General features: G+C 40.2%; 1 protein-coding gene across 2 annotated transcripts in view; it reads right to left on the minus strand.

The window, feature by feature from the left end:
* kdm5ba (lysine demethylase 5Ba) overlaps window positions 1-24,798 on the minus strand; it is a 254,050-nt gene that overhangs the window by 190,969 nt on the left and 38,283 nt on the right. For both annotated transcript variants that reach the window (XM_078546909.1, XM_078546911.1), the window contains 2 exons: window positions 10,705-10,801; window positions 8,500-8,609 (listed from right to left, as the gene is read on the minus strand). In XM_078546909.1, coding sequence (XP_078403035.1) covers window positions 8,500-8,609; window positions 10,705-10,801 — 207 coding nt within the window. The remainder of the gene's footprint in view (window positions 1-8,499; window positions 8,610-10,704; window positions 10,802-24,798) is intronic.

The raw sequence follows: 24,798 nt of genomic DNA on the forward strand, positions 1-24,798 counted from the left end.
GATGCAACCCGTCAGGTCCAGGGGACTATTGGCCTTTAGCCCCATTAGTTTCCCTAGTACTTTTTCTCTAGTGATAGTTATTGTATGTATTTCCTTCCACCCCTTGATTATTTAGTATTTTTGGAATGCTATTGGTGTCTTTTACCATGAAGACTGATGCAAAGTACTTATTCAGCTCCTCTACCAATTCCTGGTTCCCCATTATTATTTTCCCAGCTTTATTCTCCAAAGGGCCTATGTTCACTTTGGCCTCTGTCTTCCCTTTTTATATATTTAAAAAAGTTCTTACTGTCTGTTTTTATATTACTTGCTAGTTTACCCTCAAAGTTTATTTTCTCCTTTTTTTTGGGGTCATCTTTTGTTGGTTTTTAAAACTTTCCCAACCCTCTGGCTTACCACTAATCTTTGCCACGTTATATGCTTTTTCTTTCAACTTGATACTATCCTTAACTTCCTTGGTTCACCATGATTGGTTTACCTCCTTCACATGTCTGTCCTTGGCCTGCTGCAATGTTCCAGTGAAATCCAATGCAAACTGGAGGAACAGCACCTCATCTTCCAATTAGGCAATTTACAGCCTTCCAGACTTAACAATGAGTTCAACAACTTCAGACCATGAACTCTCTCCTCTGTCTTCACCCCTTTAATCCCCTTTTTAAAAGTTTATTTTTTGTCCATTATTTTCATTTTTATTCATTGTTTTATCCCCCTTTTCCCCAGCCACCATCCCCTCCCCCAACCCCACCCCCAAAAGGGTCATCTGTTTCTTGTACCATGTTGTTCTTTCACAGATTGCTTACCCTTGTTCCTGCTATTGACACATTCTGCTTTCTTACCTTTATGCCATTATCAGCACCTCCTTTAGTCCTTACCGCTACCATTAACACTCCCTTTGTCTTTTCGTCCATGACATCTTTGTCAATCTCTCCTTAGCCCACACCTATTGCTGGCCTTCTTTCCAGCTTCATCTGCTCCACCCCCTTAAACAGTATAAATTTCATCACATTTCTATTTCTCTTTAGCACTGAAGAAGGGTCATACAGACTCAAAATTTTAACCCTGTTTCTCTCTCCACAGATGCTGTCAGACCTGCTGAGTTTTTCCATCATTTTCTGTTTTTAATATTATTAAAAGTACTTTTTGTTGGTATGCTCAAAGCTTTCATTTTACATGTAATAAAACATATGCCATTCGAGGCAATTGTTTGGTTACAAAGCTTTTGGATTCTGGTTTAGAATTTTGATGCAATTCATCTATATTTTAATCCAATTTAATTTACTCCACACAATTATGTACAAAAAGTAAGCTTTTCTCACCAACTGTGGAGGATGGATTGAAGAACCAATGTCAATTCAGTGATCTTAATCGGAAGGTAATAAGTTATTGAGATGTCTCATGAGTATTTATGAACAAAGCATTTTTACAGGGGCAGCATCCAAAGTATGGGTAGAATGGGTTCTAATTTTATCCATTTGATGAGTGATGGAACACCATAAGCACTGCACAAACAAGCTGTGGATTTGGTAACATTTCCAAATTCTGACAACATACTTCTAATTTGAGTCTAAACCATTCATGTATATGGTGAACAATGGTCCATCACAGACCTTGCAGAACACCACTGTGCAGCAGTTCTAGAAACTTCCCTCAACTCCTGCTCAGTATGTTTTGTAGCCACTTTTCAATTCATTCATCCTAGCCCCCCAACTCTACACACCCAAGTATCCTGTAAGACACCTCATCGAAAGCCTTCTGGAAGTCAACATATGTAACATCCAAGGCATTGTTCTTATTGACTCACTCTTTGAAGAATTTAATAATTTGGTTAAATGCAAATTTACTACACAAAGCCATGATGAACAAAATGTCAATAAGAACAAAAATAGGCCACATAGCCACTCAAGCTTACTCTGCTATTCAGTAAGATCATGACTCAACTTCTATGTCAATTCTACTTCTCCTTCCTTAACCCATATGCTTTGGCTCCTTTCATGCCCAAAATTCTAAAAATCTCAATTTGAGCACCCACTACCCTCGGATGGAGAGAATTCAAATGAATCACAACCCTATAACTCAAGATGTTTGCCCTCATCTCAGTTCAAAATGGTCGACCCCTATCCTCAGACTATGACCCCTAATTCTTGATTATCTATCCAAGGGAAAACAGCCTCTCTGTCAAGCCCCAAGATTGTTATACATTTAAATGAGATCATCTCTCATTCTTCTAAATGCCATTCTACTCAATCCCTTCTCATGAGAAAACCCTCTCAGTCCAGGAATTAATCTAGTGAACCTTTGTTGCATCCCCTTCTAAGGCATGTATTAGGAAAAAAGGACATCGATATAGCAGCTTTCACAACCACCAGACGCCCCAAAGCACTTTACAGTCAATGAAGTACTTTAAGTATTGTAATGCAGGAAATGCGACAGCTAATTTACACATAGCAAACACACAAATAGCAATGTGATAACGATAAGCTAGTCTGTTTGTGATATTGGTTGGGGGATAAACATTGACTTGGATACCAAGTATAATTCCCCTGCTCTTCGAATTAGTGCCATAGGGTCTTTTACATCCACTTGAGGGGTCAAAAAAGGCCCTGATTTGATGTCATCCAAAAGTCAGCACCTGCAACAGTGCAGCACATCCTTAGCATGGACTGGAGCACCAGCCTAGATGGCTGTGCTCAAGTCCTGGAATGGGGCTTGAACTCTCCATTTTCTGACTCAGAGACAAGAGTGCTACCAACTGAGCCACACTGATGCAAGTATATCCACTTCAAGGAAAGGCGGCTAAAACTGCACCAGATGAGGTCTCACATGAGGGCTGCAGATGCATGGGAACACCACCACCTGCAAGTTTTCTTCCAAGCTACACGCCATCCTGACTGGGAACCATATCACTATTCCTTCTTGTCGCTGGGTCAAAATTCTGGAACTCCCTCCCAAGCAGCACTGTGGGTGCACCTGCACGACATGTACTGCGGCAGTTCAAGGTGACAGCTCACCACCACCTTCTCAAGGACAATTAGGCAATAAGTGCTGGCCTAGCCAGCAACACCCTCATCCCTTGAAAGAATATAGAAAAATCAAGGCCCCACGTTACAGCAGCAAACTTTCCTTGCTCTTAAAGCCCAATTACTTTACAATAAAGGGCAAGGTGCTAGCTCTCCTAATTATTTGCTACATCTACTTAACATTCTGATTCATGAACAAGGGCACCTAAATAACTCTAAAGTACTCTAAAGTACTACTAAAGTACTCATTTATTAGTCTCTCACTTTAAAAAATATCCTGCTTTGCCATTCGTCCTATCAAAGTGAGTAATTTCACAAAAATTATATTCTCCATGTCTAGATGTTTTGTTACCTGATCTTTAATCAAAAACTATTAGCCCATTCAGCTTTCCTGCCATTTTAGTGTCTCATGGCAGCTTAACCTTGCTCATCCATTAGTGGGCTTGTGTTAATTCTGTTTGCTAGTTACTCATGTACCTTCAGAATGCTTCAAGACCATAGAACTCCAATCAGTCCTTCGAGCTTGTTCTGCCATTCAATTAGATAATAACTGTACTGTATCTTAACTATTTTTCTGCCTTGGTTCTGCAAAGCCAAGAAGATATCAACCTAGGTTTTGGAATTTTTAATTGATCCTCAGCCTCAATGGCTCTTTCCAGTAGGGGATGGGGAAGAAAAAGAGTTTGGGTTTTCCACTACCCAATGTATGAAGAAGTGCTTTTTGCCATCTCCCCAGAATAGCCTCGCTTTAATTTTAAAGGTTATGCGCCCTTGTTCCGGACTTCCCCATCAGAGGAAATAATTTATATCTACCATATCAAATCTTTTATTCATCATATATCACCCCATAATCTTCCATACACAAGGAAATACAAGCATCATCTGTGTATCTTATCATAATTTAACCCTTTTATTTTTCTGGTGGATCTGTGCTGCAGCCCCTGCAGGGCTAATATATACTTCCACAGTGTGGTGCCCAGAGCTGAATGCAGTCTGTCAAAGCTTTGTGACTAACATAATTTCCACCTCTGTATTCCAGGTGTCAAGATAAAGGCATTAACTAATTCTATGAGCGCTTTAAAATTATTTTTTGTATCGGTTCACTAGCTGGTACCGATTTCTGTGGAGATTTCTAAACCTCTCTGCTCCTCAGCAGTTCAGCATTTATAAAATACTCTGATCTATCTTTCCTAGGTGTTACGATCTGGTAAAGGACTGGCAATTTTTTGTTTGAAGTAGACGAAGAGTTTGAAAATAATCTACAATATTTATTTTATTCTCTAACATTCAGAATTAACACGTGATAAATGTGAATTAACAGGCAAGTTGTGGTCAAACACCACGCCGCACATTAAATGACAAATACAACCAAGACAGATCCCACACATTTCTCAGCAACCCACCCAGGTGTCAGTGACCACAGAGTCACAGAATCTTGTTAAAAAAGTCTCCCTCATGAGGGATTTCGACTCCTCACTTTTGAAGATCTAACTCTGAATTCCCTCAAAAGCCGCTCCCAACTCAGAATGCCTCAATGGCTGCTCACCTCCCAATGATTCAATCTCTTCTCCTGAGAGTTTCACAAGTTTCACAGAGCTGTTATCCTGCCTTTAATTACCGGTACAACTCCAGCTCTTTCTCAAAATTTGTGTATACCATTGACCTCAGACTCAATTCTATGGTCATGTATATTTCTATGGCATCACGTGGTTAGTTTTTTATATTTTTAAGTGAAATATATTTCTTCTGAACTCTACTAAGCTGGCCTTTAGATACTGTCCAATGTTATTCCAATTTATTGATATTTGTCTCCATTTTACCTTCCTTAACTCAATCCATATATTTGGATATTTTTTCGAAATCAATTATTTTGGTTTCCATTTTCTCTCTCAATCGTTATTTTAAATGTCATTATATTGCAATCAATTTTCCTAGATGTTTTGAACTGCCAACTTGAAAATGCTCTTTGCTGCTTGTCTGTTAACCAATTCTCTATCCAAGCTAATACATTACACCTAACTTCATGAGCCCTTATCTTTTGCGACTCCCTATCCAAGTACACAAAAACTACTGATTTTCCTTTATTTACCCTGTTAGCTACATCCTCAAAAAACTCCTAATAAATTTGTCAAACACAATTTCCTTTTCATAAAATCATGTTTACTTTGTACTTTGGCTGCTGCTTTCATTCCTTTTCCTTATGTTTAAGTTACTCGTAGTTCCACTAAACTGTCTCCATTCCTTACCAATTTAAAGGGAATGGTAAATATTGGCAACATTACTAGATGAGTAGAGGCCAGGCCTAATGCACCAGTGACAAATCTCACCATGACAGCTGGGGGAAGTTTAAATTCAATTAATTAAATAAATCCAGAATAAAAACCTAGTCTCAGTAATAAAACTACCAGATTATCTGCAGCAGATGGTGAGAACATCAAGAGGGAAAACCTATTTGATCTTGCCCTTACCAACCTACCTGTCACAGATGCATCTGCCCATAACAGATTGCACAGTCCTTGTGAAGTTGAAGTCTCATCTTCACATTGAAAAAGTCCACCATGTTGTCGTGTGGCACTACAATGGTGCTAAATACGACAGATTCAGATAGATCTAGCAGTTCAGAACTAGGCATTCATGAGGCCCTTATAAACCATCAGCAGCAGGATTATGTTTCACCATAATCTGTAATCTCATGGACCAGCATATCCATCTCTCTACCATTACCATCAAGACAAGAGATCAAGCCTGGTTCAATAAACAGTGCGGTAGAATATGCCAGGAGCAGCACCAGCATACCTAAAAATTAGATAACTTCGCCAGTTTGGTACACCACAGGACTACAAATACTCTAAACAATAGAAGCATTTTTCAGTAGGCAGAGATGAGCAATCCCATACTAATGAATTAGGTCAAAGTTCTGTGGTACTGTCACATCATGATACCCCTCCCGAGGTGCCCACCATCATAAATGTCAGTCTTCAGACAATTGGATTCACTCCACATTATATCAAGTAACAAGTGAAAGCACTGGATACAGGAAACCCTACAAATCCTAACACCATGCTGACTGTACTACTTGTGCTCCAGAATTAGCCATGCCCTTAAGCCAAGCCAAGATGCTCCAGAGTACAGCAGTAACACTGGCATCTACCTGACAATGTGCAAAGTTTTCCAGGTATGCCATGTGTGCAAAAGCAGGACAAATTCAATGTGGCTAATTACCATCCCATCAGTCTACTCTCAATCATCAAAGTGATGGAAGGGGTCGTCGCAATGCTATCAAGCAGCACCTACTCAGCAACAAACTGGCTGTGGTGGAACTCAAACTGAGCACTCAGCTCCAGACCTCATTATAGCCTTGGTACAAATGTGGTCAAAAGAGTTGAATTCCAGAGGTAAGGCAAAAATGACTACCCTTGACATCAAGGCAGCTTTTGACTTTGTGTGGCATTCGAGTAATGGAAGTTAATGAGACTTGGGGGAAAACTCTCCATTGGTTGGAGTCATACCTAGCACAAAAGGAAGATGGTTGTGATTGTACAAAGCCAAATCATCTCAATCCCAGGACATCGCAACAAGAGTTCCTCAGGGTTGTGTCCTAAGCTCAACCATCTTCAGCCACATCATCAATGACCTTCCTTGATAATTGCAGAGTGTTCAGTGCCATTCAAAACTCTTCAGATAATGAAGAGATGGCTGTCCACATGCAGCAAGACCTGGGCATCGCCTTGGGCTGATAAGTGGCAAAGAGCATTCAAGTCACACAAGTGCCAGGCAATGATCATCTCCAATAAGAGAGAATCTCTCCTCGACATTAAATAACATTACCATCGCTGAATCCCCCCATCAACATTCTGAGGGTTACCACTGACCAGCCACATAAATACTGTGGTTACAAGAGCAAATCAGAGCTGTGAATTCCATGGTATGTAACACCCCTCCCAGCTCCCCAAAGCCTGTCCACCATCTACAAGGCACAAATCAGGAGTGTGATGGAATAATCTTCACTGCCTGAATGAGTGCAGCTCCAACAACACTCAAGAAGCTTAACACCATCCAGGGCAAAGCAGCCCAATTGATAGGCACCCATCCACCATTCACTCTCTCCACCACTGGCATACAGTAGCAGTAATGTGCACCATCTACAAGGTGCACTGACGTAACTCACCAAGATTCCTTCCAAAAACCTGTGCCCTCTTATCACCTAGAAAAACATGGGCAGTAGGTAGGTGGGAACTATATCACTATTCCTTCTCTGTTGGTAGGTCAACATCCTGGAACTCCCTGCCGAACAGCACTTAGTTGTACCTACACAATAAGGATTGCAGCAATTCAAGGCAGAGGTTCACCTCCATCTTCTCAAACGTGATTAGGAATGGCCTTGCTAGCAAAACCCATATCCTGTGAATGAATAAAAGAAATTCATTCTTCCCCCAAGACCTTGGATCTCAGCCCAGTTTAGGTGCAGCCCACCTCTGCAGTACAGCTTCTTTCTGTTTTAATACTCATGCCTGTGTCCCATGAAATGAACCCCACTTTCTCACACCAGTCTTCCAGCTACACGTTCAATTTCATGACATATTAATATATCTGCCCATTAGCATGCAACTCAGGTGATAATCCAGAAATGACCACCCTGGAGGTCCTGCTTTTTAATTTTTTAAATTTAGCACTTAGCTTCCAATACCTCCTCAACAATTCCTCCTTCTTGTTTCTTTCTATGTCGCTGGTTCAGGAATGGATCACAACTGGTTCTTTCCAGCCACTTCAGATGATCTCTTAACCCAGCACCCTCCAGGCCTCTTGATCGCAACTGTAGAGGATACCTTTAGGCCCCTATTTATATAACTGCAACTGCAACCCTTCTTTTGTTTCCCCTGCCTTGGGCAGCCTCCTGCTCCAGGGTGCTATTGTTCCACAGGGACACAGTTTTTGTTTATGCAGTGCCCAAATGAAACTCAAACATCCTGCTTAAATTCTTCTCCACCGATGCTGCCAGACCTGCTGAGTTTTTCCAGGTAATTCTGTTTTTATCCTGCTTAAATTGTTGAACGACTGATGTTTCATGTCTTATCATCACGTGGGACTTGCATCAATGCTTCCATGCTCTTCCCCATATCACTTAATACAACACTGGTGATCTGTCTGATGCATCAGTACAGACCATGAAAACTTGAAAAAGTCAGGGCAACCTAGTACAGGTTCTGCACACAGGGCTTTAGAATAATAATGGCTGCAGCATCAACATACGCAACAGTGGAACTCCCAGTCAGAATAATATCTACTAATTTTTGGAACGTTTTACTCTCATTTTTCACTCTGAAAGACAGGACTGTAAACTTGAGCAGCCCTAAAGGTGTAACAAATGCAAAACACTAGTCCTTTGTACTAATTAAGCAAACATAGACTGCTTTATTATTAGGCAAATTATTAGATTAAAGGCAGTAAATCTATACTACCCCTTACCCAAAGATATACTTACAATATTTGAGGTTATAGTATTCCTGTTGTTTCTGAGTGCCCTGGTTCGCTCTGAATCAGTGGTACGATTCTCATTTCCCTCTTTCTTCACTGCAGGCATAGTGTACTTCTCTGGATTTTAATAAAAATATATCTTTCAGGAATATAGGAAATGTGAACACAGTGACACAGCAAAGCGTTATCAATGGGAAATGGAACATTTGTTGTTTTGAACATTCAATATTATCAAGTATTTCCAGATCAAGAAGTGTACATTTGAGCACCAAATTCTATTGCCCTACCTTGTACCTAATTTCCAAATTCCAAAGAGCACCCTCAAGTACACCACTGATTTCTGACCTTGGCCGGAAGTGAATAAATTGAGTGTTTTGCATGAGATTTCAGATTTATGGCCAACTTGCTCTAAACATGGACAGATTTTTACTGCAGGCTCAAATGGGCGAGGCCTTTGTAGGCATTTTTCATTTCATTACATTGGACTGGATTTGACCTCAATTCGTAGGAACGACAAAAAAGCATGCTAATTTACTGCCCCCCACCTCGTTCTCTTTTGAAATTTAAATTGGGTTACAGCCAAACTGAAGCTGGACCAAAACATTGCATCCTATTTGACCAAGCTCAGCTTCTGACTTCCATATCCTCTCCGTCAGTAAGGCTACTTATATTTCTGCAACATCATCTGTCTCCACCACCCCTGCCTCAGCCCATCTTCTGAAATCCTCATCCACACCTTTGTTACCTCAAGGTACTACCATTCCAATGTTCTCCTAATCAGCCCCCCACCTATAACTCTACGTAAACTTAGATTTATTCAAAACTCTGCTGCACATATCCTAACTCATACCAAATCCTGTTCACCCATCACCACTGTGCTTGCTGCCCTAACATCGGCTCCAGGTCCACCAGCACCTCAATTTAAAAATTCTCATATTGGTGTTCTAATCCCACCATGACCTCGCTCCTCTCTCAATAATCTCCTCCAGCCCCATAATCTCCACCAGTTCCCTGCCCCCCTCAATTCTAGCTTCTTGCACAACCTCGGTTTCCTTCACTCCATCATAGTCAGTGTCTTCAGCTGCCTACCTTAAATTCTGAAATTCTTTCCACCTCACCACCTCTTCCTCCCTCATTTCAAGTTACTCTTTAGAATTTATCTATTTGACCCAACATCTCTATGTGGTCTGGTGTCAAATTTTGTCTAATAACACTCCTGGGAATCGCCTTGGATGTTCTACTATAGAAGATGCTATCATAAATGCAAATTATAGTTATGTTGTTTAACAGTAAAGCCTGAAATACTTGTTTTACTCCAAGCTGCTGCTCAGGCGGTTGGTCACTAATCAGAAAACTTAAAAAGGCTTCAAACAAGAAAATATTCCACTCATGTATTAGGAGTATGAATGCAAAATCAAAGCCAGAGGATGGCATGCAATATATATATATATTTTTAAATAAAAGCTAAAATCTTTTATTCAGGACTGCTTTTAAATCACACCTTCAAACATGAATTTATAGTTATAAAGTGTAAGCAATACTGAATGAATAGTTAGTTTAAAAAAAACAGAAAAGATGTTCCGGTAGACTGCCCCACCACGACAAAGGTTCAGCAAATTACACAATGGATACTGTAAACTATGCAGGACAATCCTTGCAATCTCTTTGCTGACTAGAGTAATTCTATATTAGAATACAAAAAATTATGACAATCCTATAATTTAATAGAACGGAGGCTGAAACAAATTACTAGTTGGTCAAGTTTTCAACTCTAGTTTCCAACACTGAACATAAAACATGAAATTCTGAGCAACTTGGTTACAATAAAAGATGGGCTTTTAATATTGCACACACCAATGCAAAATGAACTGAGCTACAGTTATTACTAAATAGACAGATTCTAATTTTTTTCTTACACGAAGAATACTTGAAATGTGTTCAACAGAATAGGAATATTATCACAGATAACAATAAATTATTTCAGGAGCTGGTTAGCTCAGTTGGCTAGATAGCTAACATGTGGATCAGATTAATACCAATAGCCTGGGTTTCAATTCCAGTTCTGGCTGACATAGACTCGGGGGCTTGCCTCCTCACCCTGCCCATAGTTTAAGAAAAAAAATCACAGCACTCGGCTGTGGTTCAATGAGAAATCGCCAAGGACCTCCCTTCGGGCAGAGAACTGAAGAAGAAGATGATTATTTATTCATACCACTTTCGCATTTTATTGATCCACTCCTTGTCTTTGGGCGCAAGTCATGAGCATGAACCTCAATTATCTCACTGGCCTCCGTCTTTACACATCCCACCTATAAATTAAAAATTAAGACAGTAATTCAGTTATGGTCAGTCTCAATGAAAAACATTTGGATAGGCAATAAAAATTGGAAACTGTTTTTCATTTAATACTTTTGAAACCGCGAGAGTTAAAAGAAGTTTGGCACATTTTTACATAGAAACCTGAACACAATTCTCAGGTTAGGGCAGACTGATTGATTGATCTGGAAATTAGTCAGTGTGTTGAACCTTAAATGACAGACAGCTCCAATTTCAAGAACCTTTGGAGACGAGAGGAATGGAGAATTCTCCCTTGGTCTTCAGTTCTGGTAAGGCGGCATAATTCATAATTAAAAGAGTCAAGAGCCATATGTGCCTTTGTGCACACAATTATAGGAAGTGTACTATATAGCTTTATTAGGAAAGTGCCAGGGATAGAAAACTATGATTATGAGGAGGCAGTCAAGACACTGAGACTATTACTAATGCAACAAAAGACCAAGGGCAGATTTAATGTAGGGCTTTGACAATGTGAATAGGCAAAGGCTGTTTTATCCGACTGGACAGACAGTGACAAGGGTCATCAATTATCAAATGATCGCTAAGAAGTTACAAAAAATGTTTTTCTTTAAAAATACAAAAGCACTGCATCTTTTAAAGGAAAGATGGAAAAATATTTATTTGGAGCTGAGGAACACAAGCAGCTATGAGGAATGTGAGAAGAGCAAAGGGATTATTGAATTACTTTAAATACCACACCCCAATGACAGCAAGAAATTGACTTTTGCAGCCTGATCCAGGCAAGGGTAAAGGTATAAGCCAGCAACACTACAGGGCCCAAAAGCTGGAATCAAATTGAGGTGGCAAGTGAAGGGAAAAGAACAGGGCTGAAGGCCAGAGCTGATAAGGAGTAAAACAAAGAGCACAGATCATTGCCAAGCAGCAGAGCAGGTAGGAGTCAGAGCTAGAGATAGATTAGCCGGGGTCATACTGGGGCTTCAATTAAAAGTCGAAGTGGAGAGGAGAAAAGTAGCACTAAAAAAAAAAATCAGGAAGATCATTTGTGTATAAAACAAAGTAAGCAGAGTTTCAATTGAATTTGCCTGGGTTGAATAATAGGTCTGTTACTAAACTGGAGGTGCACTTCAAAGCTCTGAATAAAGGAGCAGTGTGAGAATGAGTTTTATAGACAACGTGAGGATGTTTGCCATGGCAAGACATGCAGATACAAGGAACTCCAACTATCTTAAGTAGATTGAGTTAACAGTAGTGTCAGCTGGAGAGCAAAGGTCTTGCCAGTCGAGATGAGCCCACTCCAGTCTCTGTAGGTCACCTAGTGCGGCTTCTGAGCACAATTCACCCAGGCAGGTATTATGTTTTCCACTGGCCAGTGAGCCATAAGAACAAACAAAAAAGCTGAGTCTAATAGGAAGCAGTGCCAAGATTGGGGTCTATCACACTCTGCCTATTTTATATTAGCTCAGGTGAGTTGGAGATGAAATTTTAAAATAGAGCAAATTTAGACATGGCAAAGGTGCAGGACAACCCATCGCCATTTTTCAACTATTTTCAGGTTAAGATCACCTTCCAAGTGCATCAAAGATCTGTTTGAGGACTTGACAGGTATGTAGGTTTAGCTAAAAGTCATGAACATGGCCAAGTTTTGAACTCCATGCTAGTGGAATCTGTTCACTGATGCAACAAATTCTTCCCTTACCCCAATGCAGATGATGTTGAATTAGCTGTAGTTTTAATACACTTAGTGAAATCAAGAATTTCAGGTTTGGGCATCATATAAATAATGAATGCAATATTCTATGCCTGTGTGGAAAATCCTCCTGCAAAACCAGGTTTCTGAGCACCAGCAAAACATTTTGGTTACAAACTTTCCTGTCAACTGGGATATTAGCAGTAAAGAAAAACGCACAAATCCAAATATGCAATCCATTCTTTTGATGGAAGCCTTTTTAAGATGAAGGCAACAAAGTGACACTAGGGAAAAATAAGTTTTAAAAAACCAAGCTGAAGGCACTATATCTAAATGCTTGAAGCAGAGGTAGAAATTTTATCATCAAACTTGAATACATTGCACAGTACCTCATCTAAACCATTGAGATAGATTGTAAATAGCTGAGGCTCAACCAATCCTTAATCCATGCTATTATCCACAACCCCACATGTCCCCCTTATTCTCATGCTAACATCTTGTGTGGCACCTGATCAAATTCTTTTGAAAATCTGAAACCACATGCACTAGTTTTATCATCTACCCTGCCAGTTAGAATTTCAAAAAACTCTAGTCTGTCAAACATAATATTCCTTTCATAAATCCATGTGACTAAGCAAATTCTAATTCTCTAAATGCTCTGTTATCACATCCGAGCAATAGATTCTAGCATTTTCCTTACAGTTGATAGCCTGCAGTTCCCTGTTCCTCTCTCTCTCCTTTCTTGACTAGTGAGGTCACGTGGCGGGGTGGGGGAGGGGTGCTATTCTGAAATCAAGAACTCTGCAAAATCAAACAGTACATCCACTAACTCTGTAGCTACTCCACTCTTTTTCCATCTAGCCTATCTTCTAAAAGCCAAGTATCCAGGAATATTTCGTCCCCAACCCTGCAATCATTTCCATAATGGCAACCAGGTCAAACCTGGTTAACAGAGAGCAGAAATGAATAAATCATTTGAGTCAACAGGCAGTAATTAGTGGGGCATCGTAAGAATCAGTGCTTGGGCCTCAGCTATTTACAATCTATCTCAATGATTTAGATGAGATACTGTGTAATGTATTCAAGTTTGATGATACAAAGTTAGGCGAAAAGTTAAAAAAAGACTTGCATATACAACCCAAATGTTGGGATGTCCCAAATCATTTTATAGCTAATGAAGCATTCCTGGTGCAGAGACTGTTGTAGAATAGGAAATCCAGTCATTAATTTGCACATAGTAAGTTCCCACAAACAGCAATGTGATAATGACCAGATAATTTGCTTTTTTTTTGAGAGATGTTGGCTGAAGAATAAATATTGGCCAGGACAATTAACTCCTCTGCTCTTCGAAATAATGCCACAAGATTTTTTACATCCTGAGAGTACAGTAAGTTTAACTATTCATCTAAAAGAGGGAACTATTCATCTAAAAGAGGGGCACCCCTCTGATAAGTGCAGCTCTCCTACACTGTCCTACACTGGAGTGTCAGCCAAGATTGTTGTGTTGAAGTCCAGGAATGGAACTTGAACCCGCAAGCTTCTGACATAGAAACTAGGAGTAGGAGTAGGCCATTCGGCCCTTCGAGCCTGCTCCACCATTCATTATGGTCATGGCTGATCATCCAACTCAATAGCCTGCTCCCACTTTCTACCCATACCCTTTGATCCCTATCGCCCCAAGGGCTATATCTAACTCCTTCTTGAAAACATACAATGCTTTGGTCTCAACTACTTTCTGTGGTAACGAATTCCACAGGCTCACCACTCTCTGGTTGAAGAACTTTCTCATCTCAGTCCTAAATGGTCTACCCCATATCCTCAGACTGTGACCTCTGGTTCTGGACTCCCCCATCATCGGGAACATCCATCCTGCATCTACCCTGTCTAGTCTTGTTAGAATTTTATAGGTTTCTATGCGATCCCCCCTCATTCTTCTTAACTCCAGCAAATATAATCCTAATCGACTCAATCTCTCCTCATATGTCAGTCCCGCCATCCCAGGAAACAGTCGGGTAAACCTTCGCTGCACTCCTTCTATAGCAAGTACATCCTTCCTCAGATAAGGAGACTAAAACTGCACACAATATTCCAGGTGTGGTCTCACCAAGACCCTGTACAATTGCAGCAAGACATCCCCGTTCCTGTACTCGAATCCAAGAAGCAAGAGTGCTACCGCTGAACTACAACTGATACTGAGGTGGAGGACACAGAGGCAGGTTGAGTGATTGGGCAAGAATTTGCCAGGTGGAATATAACGTGGAGAAGTGTGAAGTTATCCACTTTGGTAGGAAAAATAGAAAAAGCAGAATAGTTACATGGTGAGTATCCAGGAAATGTTAATGTTCAGTGGGACCAGGTGTCCTTGCACATTAATCTGGAAGTTAACAAGTAGTCACATCAAGCAAATAGGAAAGCAAATAGCATATTATACTCTAATCCCCTTTCATAATAGAGGGTAAGAGTGAAGGAGTCTTTCTGCAACTATATAGGGCCTTGGTAAAATCCATACTTGAGTACTGTGTACGATTTTAGTCTCCTTACCCAAGGAAGGATGTGCTAGCCTTAAAGGATTAGAACGATGGTTCACTGGACTGCTATGGGGAGAAGGCGGGAGAATGGCGCTAAGCAAATTGCTCAGGCGGAGAGTCGGTGCAGACATGATGGGCCGAATGGTCTCCTTCTACGCTGTAACAATTTCGTGATTCTATGAGGAAATTGCCCTCTGAGGGGAGACATGGAGAAGACTGGGACTATATTCTGTGGAATATATTCCCTGAAAGAATGGTAAAAGAATTAAAGGCTTTGTATCTGAAAGCGCACAGCACTCATAACAAAACTAATGAACTGATTGTACAAATAGAAATAAATATAATCTGACAGCCATTACAGAGATGTGGTTGCAAAATGACCAAGACTTAGGCCTGACTATTCAAGGGTATGAGACATTTTGGAAGTACAGGACGGAAGAGGTGGTCTGGTAGCTCTGTTATTAGGGATGAGATTAGTACACTAGTGAGAAATGATCGCAGTTCAGAACAGCAAGATATAGAATCATTTTGGGTGGAGATAATAAATAGCAAAGGAAAGAAGTCACTCGTGGGAGTACTTTGTGTGTTCCCCCTAACAGTAGCTACACTATAGTATAGAGTCTACATGAAGAAATATCAGGGGCTTGTAACAAAGGTACTGTAATAATCTTTATCTAAATTAGATGAATCAAACTGGCAAAGGCAGCCTGAAAGAAGAGTTCATATTTGGGACAATTTCTTAGAATAACATATTTGAGAGCCAACCAGGGAACAGGGTATTTTAGACGTGGGAATGTGTAATGAAACAGGGTTAATTAATGGCCTCATAGTTAAAGAGCCTCCAGGCAACAGTGATCATAACAAAATAGAATTTCACATTCAGTTTAAGGGTGAAAAACATGGGTCTAAGGCCATTGTCTTAAACTTAAATAAAGGCAACAAGAGTATGAAGACAGAGTTGGGTAAAGTGTACAGGGAAAATAGGTTAAAAGGCATGACTGTGGGCAAGCATTGGCAGACATTTGAGCTATTTCATAACTCTCAACAAAAAGGCTACAAGAAGGATGCACTATTTGTGGCTAACCAATGAAGTTAACAGCGATAATCATTGGGGAATTTTAATCTGGAAAAATCAGATGGGCAAAGGTAGCATAGATGAGGTCGTCATAGAATGTTTCTGGGATAGTTTCTTGGAACAGCATGTTATGGAGCAAACCAGAGAGCAGGCTATACTACAACTGGTATTGTGCAATGTGATAGGATTAATTGATAATCTCAGTGAAGGCACCCCTAGGTAGCAGCGATCATAACATGTTTGAATTTTACATTCAGTTTGAGGAAGACATGAGTGCGTCCCAAGACTAGTATTTTAAACTTAAATAAGGGCAATTATTAGGGCATGAGAGTGGAGCTAGCTAAAGTGAACCAGCAAATGAGGTTAAGGGATAGGTCAATAGAGATTCAGTGCTGGACATTTAAAACGATATTTCAGAATACACAGAATAGATACATTCCAATGAGAAAGAAAAATTCCAAGGGAATGGCCCACCAACTGTGGTCAACTAAAAAAGTTAAAGACTATATCAAATTTAAAGAAAAAGCATATAATTGCACAAAGATGGATGGCAGGTCAGAAAATTGGAAAGAATATAAAGAACAGCAAAGAGCGACAAAAAGATTAACAAGGAGACAAAAATTAGAGTATAAGAGAAAGCTAGCTATTAATATCAAGATGGATACAAAGAGTTTTTATAGTTATTTAAGTAAGAGTTTAAAAAAGTGAGCGTTGGTCCTATAGAAAGTGGAGCTAGCTAAAATGAACTGGCAAAAGAGATGATGGGAAGTGGGGAGATGGTGGGTGAATTAAACAGATATATTGCTTCGGTCTTAACTTTAGAGGACACAAGTTAACATCCCAGAAATAGCTGTAAATCAGGAAATGGAAAGGAGGGAGGAACTCGGGAAAATTACATTCACAAGGAAGCGGTATTGAGCAAATTGTTGGGGCTGCGGGCTGACAAAATAAGGGGTCGCTCCTTTAAGACAGAGATGAGGAGAAATTTTTTCTCTGAAGTTCCTGAGTCTTTGGAACACGCTTCCTCAAAAGGCAGTGGAAGCAGTCTTTGGATATTTTTTAAGGCAGGGCTAAATAGATTCTTGATTAACAAGGGGGTGAAAGGTTATTGGGGACAGGTTGAGGTTACAATCAGATCAGCCATGATCTTATTGAATGGCGGAACAGGTCTGAGGGGCCAAGTGGCCTACTCCTGCTCCTAATTCTGTGAGAGGGGCCTGCCTCTCTGGACCCCTGTTGCTAGGCAACAGCCAAGTTTCTCTACTCGTTTGTTTAACCTTGCTGCAAGTCGTAAAGCTCTCATTAGAAATGCAGACACCTTCTAAAGTAAAACTAAAACTCAATCTGATCTTATCTTAATACACAGGTACAGAAATACAAATCAAATTTAAACATTAAAACTAAAACTCATTCCAAACACCCACAAATACAAATATAACTTAAACTATCTCTATTTCCAAACAAACTTAAAACAATAACCAACATTAGAGAAAAAGTCCCAGGGTGTTTAATGGGGAACCAGTAGGTATGGTGCATTTCGATTTCCAGAAAGCATTTGATAAGGTGTCACAAAAAGTTACAACATAAGGAAAAAGCTCATTGTGGTGGAGGTAATATATTAGCATGGATAAAGGATTAGTTAAATTAAAAAGCAGAACCAAAAAGGTAATAATCTCCAGATTACTACCTGAGACACGAGCTAATTGGCACAGGGTCAATAAGATTAAATGCATGGCTCAAGGTTTGGTGTGGGAGAAGTGGGTTCGAATTCATGGGACATTGGCACCAGCACTGGAGAAAGAAGGAGCTATTCCGTTCGGACGGGCTCCACTTGAATCATGCTGGGACCAGTATCCTGGCGAATCGCATAACTAGGGTCGTAGATAGGGCTTTAAACTAAATAGTTGGGGGGGGGGTGCAGAGAGTTCATGGAAATATAAAAAATCAAAGTTTAAGGAGAGGGTAAGAGTGCAGGTTAGTGACGAGGCTGATTGCTATCAAAAAGTGAAAGGGAGGGACAGAGTGTGTGAACGCCATATTGCACCAAAGAATCATATAAGAGCAGGGAAAATTGACAATAGGGCAAACTTAAAGGCTTTGTATCTGAATGCACGTAGCATTTGGAATAAAACTAGGGAGTTAACAGCACAAATAGAGACAAATAGGCATGATTTGATGGCGATTACTGAGACGTGGTTACAGGGAGAACAGGTTTGGGAGTTGAATATCCAAGGGTACTCAGTGTTTCAGAAGGATAAGCAGGAAGGAAAAGGAGGTGGTGTAGCTTTGTTAGTAAAGGAAGAGATCAGTGCTATAGTGAGGGATGATATAGACACTGGAGAGCAAGACGTAGAGTCAGTCTGGGTAGAAATAAGAAATAGCAAGGGAAATAAGTACCTGGTGGGAGTAATCCATAGATCTCCAAACAGTAGTTTAGCAGTAGGGCACAGTATAAACCAGGAAATACTGGGAGCATGTAAGAAAGGCACGGCAATAATCATGGTGATTTTAATATGCATATAGACTGGGCTAATCAAATTGGCAAGGGTTGCCTTGAGGGAGAGTTCATAGAGTGTATTAGAGATTGTTTCTTGGAACAATATGTTGTGGAACCAACCAGGGAGCAGGCTATTCTGGATTTAGTTTTGTGTAATGAGATGGGGTTAATTAATGATCTCATAGTAAAGGATCCTCTAGGGAAGAGTGATCATAGCATGCTAGAATTTCAAGTTCAGTTTAAGAGCGAGAAACTTGAGTCCCACACTAATGTTCTGGAGTTAAACAAAGGTAACTACATAGGTAGGAGGGCAGATTTGGCCCTAGTGGACTGGGCAGGAAGACTACAAGGTAGGACAGTGATGAACAGTGGCAGATATTTAAGGAGATATTCAATTCCGCCCAAGTAAAATATATCCCAACGAGGAAGAAAGATAGTAAGAGGGGGAAAAAGCATCCATGGCTAAGCAAGGAAGTTAAAGATAACTTACAGGCAAAAACTAAGGCATACCAAATTGCAAAGGTCAGTGGCAAGCTGGAAGATTGGGAAACTTTTGAAGATCAACAAAGGGGTACTAAAAAAAATAATAAAAAGAGCGAAGGTAAATTATGAAAGAAAACTAGCGCAAAATGTAAAAACTGATAGCAAAAGCTTCTACAAGTATATAAAAGGAAAAAGAATAGCTAAAGTGAATGTTGATCCCTTGGAGGACGAGACTGGGGAGTTAATAGTGGGGAACGCAGAAATGGCAGAGACACTTAATCAACATTTTGCCTCAGTTTTCACAGTGGAGGACACTAGTACCACCCCAATAGTAACAGGTAGTGCAGAGGATATAGAGGAGGAACTTAGAACAATCACCATTGTTAGAGAAAAAGTACTGAGCAAACTATTGGGATTAAAGGGTGACAAGTCCCTAGCACCTGATGGCCTACATCTCAGGGTCTTAAAGGAAGTGGCAGCAGAGATAGTGGATACATTGGCTATAATATTCCAAAATTCCCTGGATTCTGGAAAGGTTCCGGTGGATTATTCAAAAAGCTGGGGGAGGCATAAAGTAGGAAACTATAGACCAGTTAGTTTAACGTCTGTCATTGGGAAAATGTTGGAATCCATTAGTAAGGTCGTAGTAATGGGGCATTTGGAAAGTCAAAATGCAATCCATCAGAGTCAGCATGGTTTTACGAAGAGTAAATCGTGTTTGACTTATTTGCTAGAGTTCTTTGAAGATGTGACAAGCAAAGTGGATAATGGGGATCCTGTAGATGTAGTATATCTGGATTTCCAGAAGGCCTTTGATAAGGTGCCGCACAAAAGATTAATACACAAGATAAGATCACACGGAGTTAGGGGTAATATATTAGCTTGGATAGAGGATTGGCTAACCAACAGAAAGCAGAGTGTCGGGATAAATGGGTCTTTTTCTGGATGGCAAGCTGTAACTAGTGGGGATTCGATCTTTAGGCTCCAACTATTTACAATCTATATTAAATGACTTGAATTCAGGGATAGAAGGTGCTATCGCTAAATTTGCAGATGACACCAAAATAGGTGGGAAAGTAAGTTGCAATGAAGAAATAAGAAATTTACAAATGGATATGGACAGGTTAGGTGAATGGGCCAAAATTTGGCAGATGGAGTTTAACGTGGATAAGTGTGAGGTTATCCATTTTGGTCGGAAGAATAAAAAGGCGACTTATTATTTAAATGGAGAGAAACTTTGGAATTCTTCAGTGCAGAGGGATCTGGGAGTCCTCGTGCATGAATCGCTGAAAGCTAGTATGCAAGTACAGCAGGTAATAAGGAAGGCAAATGGAATTTTGGCATTTATTGCTAAAGGAATAGAATATAAAAATAGGGAAGTGTTGTTGCAACTGTTCAAGGCATTGGTGAGATTGCACCTGGAGTACTGTGCACAGTTTTGGTCCCCTTACTTGAGGAAGGATGTAGTTGCATTGGAGGTGGTTCAGAGGAGGCTCACTAGATTGATTCCAGAGATGTGGGGCTTGTCTTATGAGGAGAGATTGAGCACTTTAGGCCTATACTCACTAGAATTTAGAAGGATGAGAGGAGATCTATTTGAGGTATATAAGACGTTAAAGCGGACGTTTCCCCTTGTGGGGCATTCTAGAACGAGGTGCCATAGTTTTAGGCTAAGGGGTGGTAGATTTAAATCAGAGAGGAGGAGGAATTACTTTTCTCAAAGGGTCGTGAATCTGTGGTATTCACTACCTCAGAGTGCAGAGGATGCCGGGACGCTGAGTAAATTTAAGGAGGAGATAGACAGATTTTTAATTAGTAACGGGTTGAAAGGTTATGGGGAGAGGGCGGGAAATTGGAGTTGAGGCTGAAATGAGATCAGCCATGATCGTAATGAATGGTGGGGCAGGCTCGAGGGACAGAATTGCCTACTCCTGCTCCTAGTTCTTATGTTAGCAAACAGTAAGCAGAATGTCCAGACAATAAGATCATTTTCAGGTTGGCAAACTATTGCTAGTGAAGCGCCACAGGAATAGGTAAAAATATAACAGATGGAGTATAATGTGGGAAAATATGAGCTTGTCCACAAGGACAGGAAGAACTGAAAAGCAGAAAATTACCTAAATGGAGAGACTGCAGAAATCTGTGATACAGGGGGATTCGGGTTTCTTGGTAGCATGCAGGGACAGCAAATAATTAGGAAGGAAAATGGAATTTTGGCCTTTATTGCAAGGAGAATGGAGTATAAAAGTAGGGAAGTCTTGCTGCAGCTGTACAAGGCCTTAGCGAGACCACACCTGGAGCAGTGTGCGCAATTTTGGTCTCCTTACTCAAGGAGGGATAAAACTGCAGTGGAAACATTTCAGAGACGGTTCACTTGGCTGATTCCTGGTACGAAGGGGTTGTCTTTGGAGTAAAGGTTGAGCAGTTTAGGTTATAGTTATTGGAGTTTAGAAGAACCAAGACGTGATCTTATTGAAACATACAAGTGTTTCTCCTTGTGGGAGAGACTAGAACTAGGGGGGCACGGTTTAAAAATAACTGGCCTCTCATTTAAGACGGAGGTGAGGATTTTTTTTTCTCTCACAAGGTCTTTAGACTTTGGAATTTTCTTCCCAAACCAGCACTGGCGGCTGGCTCTTTGAATATCTTCAAGGCTGATTTAGATTTTTAATTGGCAAAGGAGTCAAGGGTTATGGGGAGTGGGAAGTCAGGGTAGTGGAAGTCCATGATCTTACTGAATGGCGAAGCAGGTTCGCGGGGTCAAATGGCTCACTCCTGCTCCTGTTTCTTATGGTCTTATTCTTAATGGGCGACAGATTAGATACTCTCAGGATGTCTCTTGGCTGTGGTGTCTAGGAGGGAGATGGGATTTCTCTTCACTCAAGAGACTGTGGTTCTTGGAATTCTCTACACTGGGGGCTGTGAATGTTCAGTCAATGAAAATATTCAAGACTGAGATCAATAGATTTATGGATATTAAGGAATATGGAGATATCTCTGAAGGTGGAATTGAGGTAGAATATCAACTACGATTGCATTGAATGAAGTCCCCCTTAAAGCCTACTCCTTGCTCCTATTTCTTATGCCCTTTATATTATTAAAATAAAACACAGAGAGGCAAGCAAAAAGAAAGGTTACAAATGCTGAAAGTGAGTACAAATGACTGGGAGCCTACACAAGCAAGGGATTTTATAAGCACAGAAGTAAAAGGATTGCTGAAGTAGTAAAGACAAAAATGTGAGTGGAGACAGTCCTCAAGTCTGACAGAAGTTATTTGTATTTTGCAGAGAAAGGTGGGAAGGATGTAGAAATGCCACTATTAGAAAACATTCAAAAAGTTTAGAGGAGTAAACTCGAGAAAAGCTGCCAAAAATAGGACATAGAAATAGACAATTCAGCATCTCAAACTGGTTCTGCCATTTAATGAGATCATGGCTGATTTGTGACCCAACTCCATAAACCCACCTTTTCCCATTTCCCTCAGCATCTTATCTATGAATCACAGATTTAAAATTGACAATTGGTCTAAGCATTGATTACCATCTGTGGAAGAGTTCCAAATTTCTACCACCCTTTGCATGTGGAAGGTTCCCCTAAATTTCACCCCTGAAATGCCTGGCTCTTAATTTTTAGAATACATCTCCTAGTTACAAATTCTTCACAAGAAGAAATAGGTTTTCTGTCTGCCCTATCAGTCCACCTTACTATCTTGAGAACTTCAATTAAATCAGCTAACCAACCTTCTAAATTCCAGGGAATACAACCGTAGTCTGTGTAATTTTTCCTCGTAATTTAGCCCTGGAAGTCCAGATATCATTCTGGTAAACTTACACTGCACTCCCTCCAAGGCCAATACATCCTTCCCAAAGTATGGTGCCCAGTACTGCTCACAGGACTAGAGGTGTGGTCTAAACATGTTTTGTATAGCCAAAGCAGAACTTCTACCCCTTTTTCTAGTTCTCTAGGTATAACGACTAGCATTCCATTGGTCTTTTTAATGATTCCTTTAACCCGTTCATGACAGTTTAGTGAGCTATGCACCTGGACCCCAAGTCTTTTTGGACCTCCAGCTTTTTGCCATTTGGAAAGTATGTGTTCAATCATTTTCGGTCTAAACTCAAGATAATCTCACATTTGCCTACAGTGAACTCCATTTGCACAGTTTTGCCCATTCGCTTAATCTATTAATACCTCTTTGTAAAATACTTCAGTCTTATACTAGCATCTACAGTGCTTAGAGTGTCACCTTTCTTTTCTGTTGTCAGCAAGTTAGGATATGTGGCTTTCTACCCCATCAACTAAGTTGTTAATAAATATTGTCAGGAATACTTAGTTAATTATTTGTTTTGGAATATAACTTGTGATTTTAGTAATTAAAGTTCAACTATAGAGAACTGAGAGAAAACCTAATTTAAAACTGGTAAACATCTGATGTGAATGTTTTTAAATTTATTCTTTCACCAGATGTGGGCGTCACTGGCTAAGCCAGCGTTTGGTGCTCATCCTCATTTGCCCTTAAGGTGGTGGTGGTGAGCCTCCTTCTTGAACTGCTGCAGTCCATGTGGTGTAGGTAGACCCACAGAACTGTTAGCAAGGGAGTTCCAGGTTTTTCACCCAGTGACAATGAAGGAATAGTGAAATAGTTCCAAGTCAAGATGGTATGCAGCTTAGGGGGGAACTTGTAGGAGGTGGTGGTTCCATGTGTCTGTTGCCCTTGTCCTTTTAGATGGTAGAGCTCACAGGTTGGAAGTTGCTGTTGAAGCAGCCTTGGCGAGTTGCAGCACTGCAATGCATCTAGTAGATGATATACTCCGCTGCCACTATGCATCTGTGCTAGAGAAAGTGAATGTTTAAGGAGTGTCGATCAAGCAGGCTGTTTTGTCCTGGATTGTGTCAAGCTTAAGTGCTGTTGAAGCCATACTCACCCAGGCAATTGGAGAGTATTCCATCACACTCTTGACTTGTACCTTGTACTGCTGCCAAAGTCTACCAGTGGAGGATGGAGTGAATATTTAAGAAAGTGGATGGGGTGCAGATCAAGTGGGCTACTTTTTGCTGCATGGTGTCAGATTACTGGAGTTACCCTGATGTTGTCAGGATACTTTGCTGTATCCTAATATAGTATTGAAAGCTAACATTTCCTACTTGGTTTTCTCTGTTCCGATGATAAAAAATCTCAGTTTTTCAAATCTGTTTAACAATTATAATCCTTGTTCTGGTATTATTCTAATCATAACTGGGTGGCTAGATCTGCATGTACTACTCTAAACATCAATATTTTAATATATTAAATGTTCCATGTAAAAAAGAAACTACTTGTTTTAATGGTCTTTCCTACCTACACAAAAATTGTACTTCCTCCGTTAGCCATACCAATTTAGAATGCTTCCTTGCAGTGTTTTCATATTGAATTGCATCTGCCACCTACCTGACCACTTCCCTAAAATGTCTATGTAGCATTCTCCTGGTATATGCTTTGGATTGTGACAGGCAGATGTTACTTAGCGCAATTTTCTTTTTTGTTGATAAAGCTAGCATTTAGTTTGAGGGAGAGCAATAGATTTTCGGAAGACATTTGGTATGGTACAGTTGGAGATGGGTCAGAAAAATTCAGGCACAATATTGGACTCAGCCTGTACAAAAAGTGGTACGCTTTTGGAATCTGACATCCAACATCTCATTTACAGTTTAGAGTAATACATACAGGTCTAGGCACCCAATTAGAATGATATGTGAAA

Source organism: Cetorhinus maximus, chromosome 8, assembly GCF_964194155.1.
Source record: "Cetorhinus maximus chromosome 8, sCetMax3.hap1.1, whole genome shotgun sequence".
Classification (NCBI taxonomy): Eukaryota; Metazoa; Chordata; class Chondrichthyes; order Lamniformes; family Cetorhinidae; genus Cetorhinus; species Cetorhinus maximus.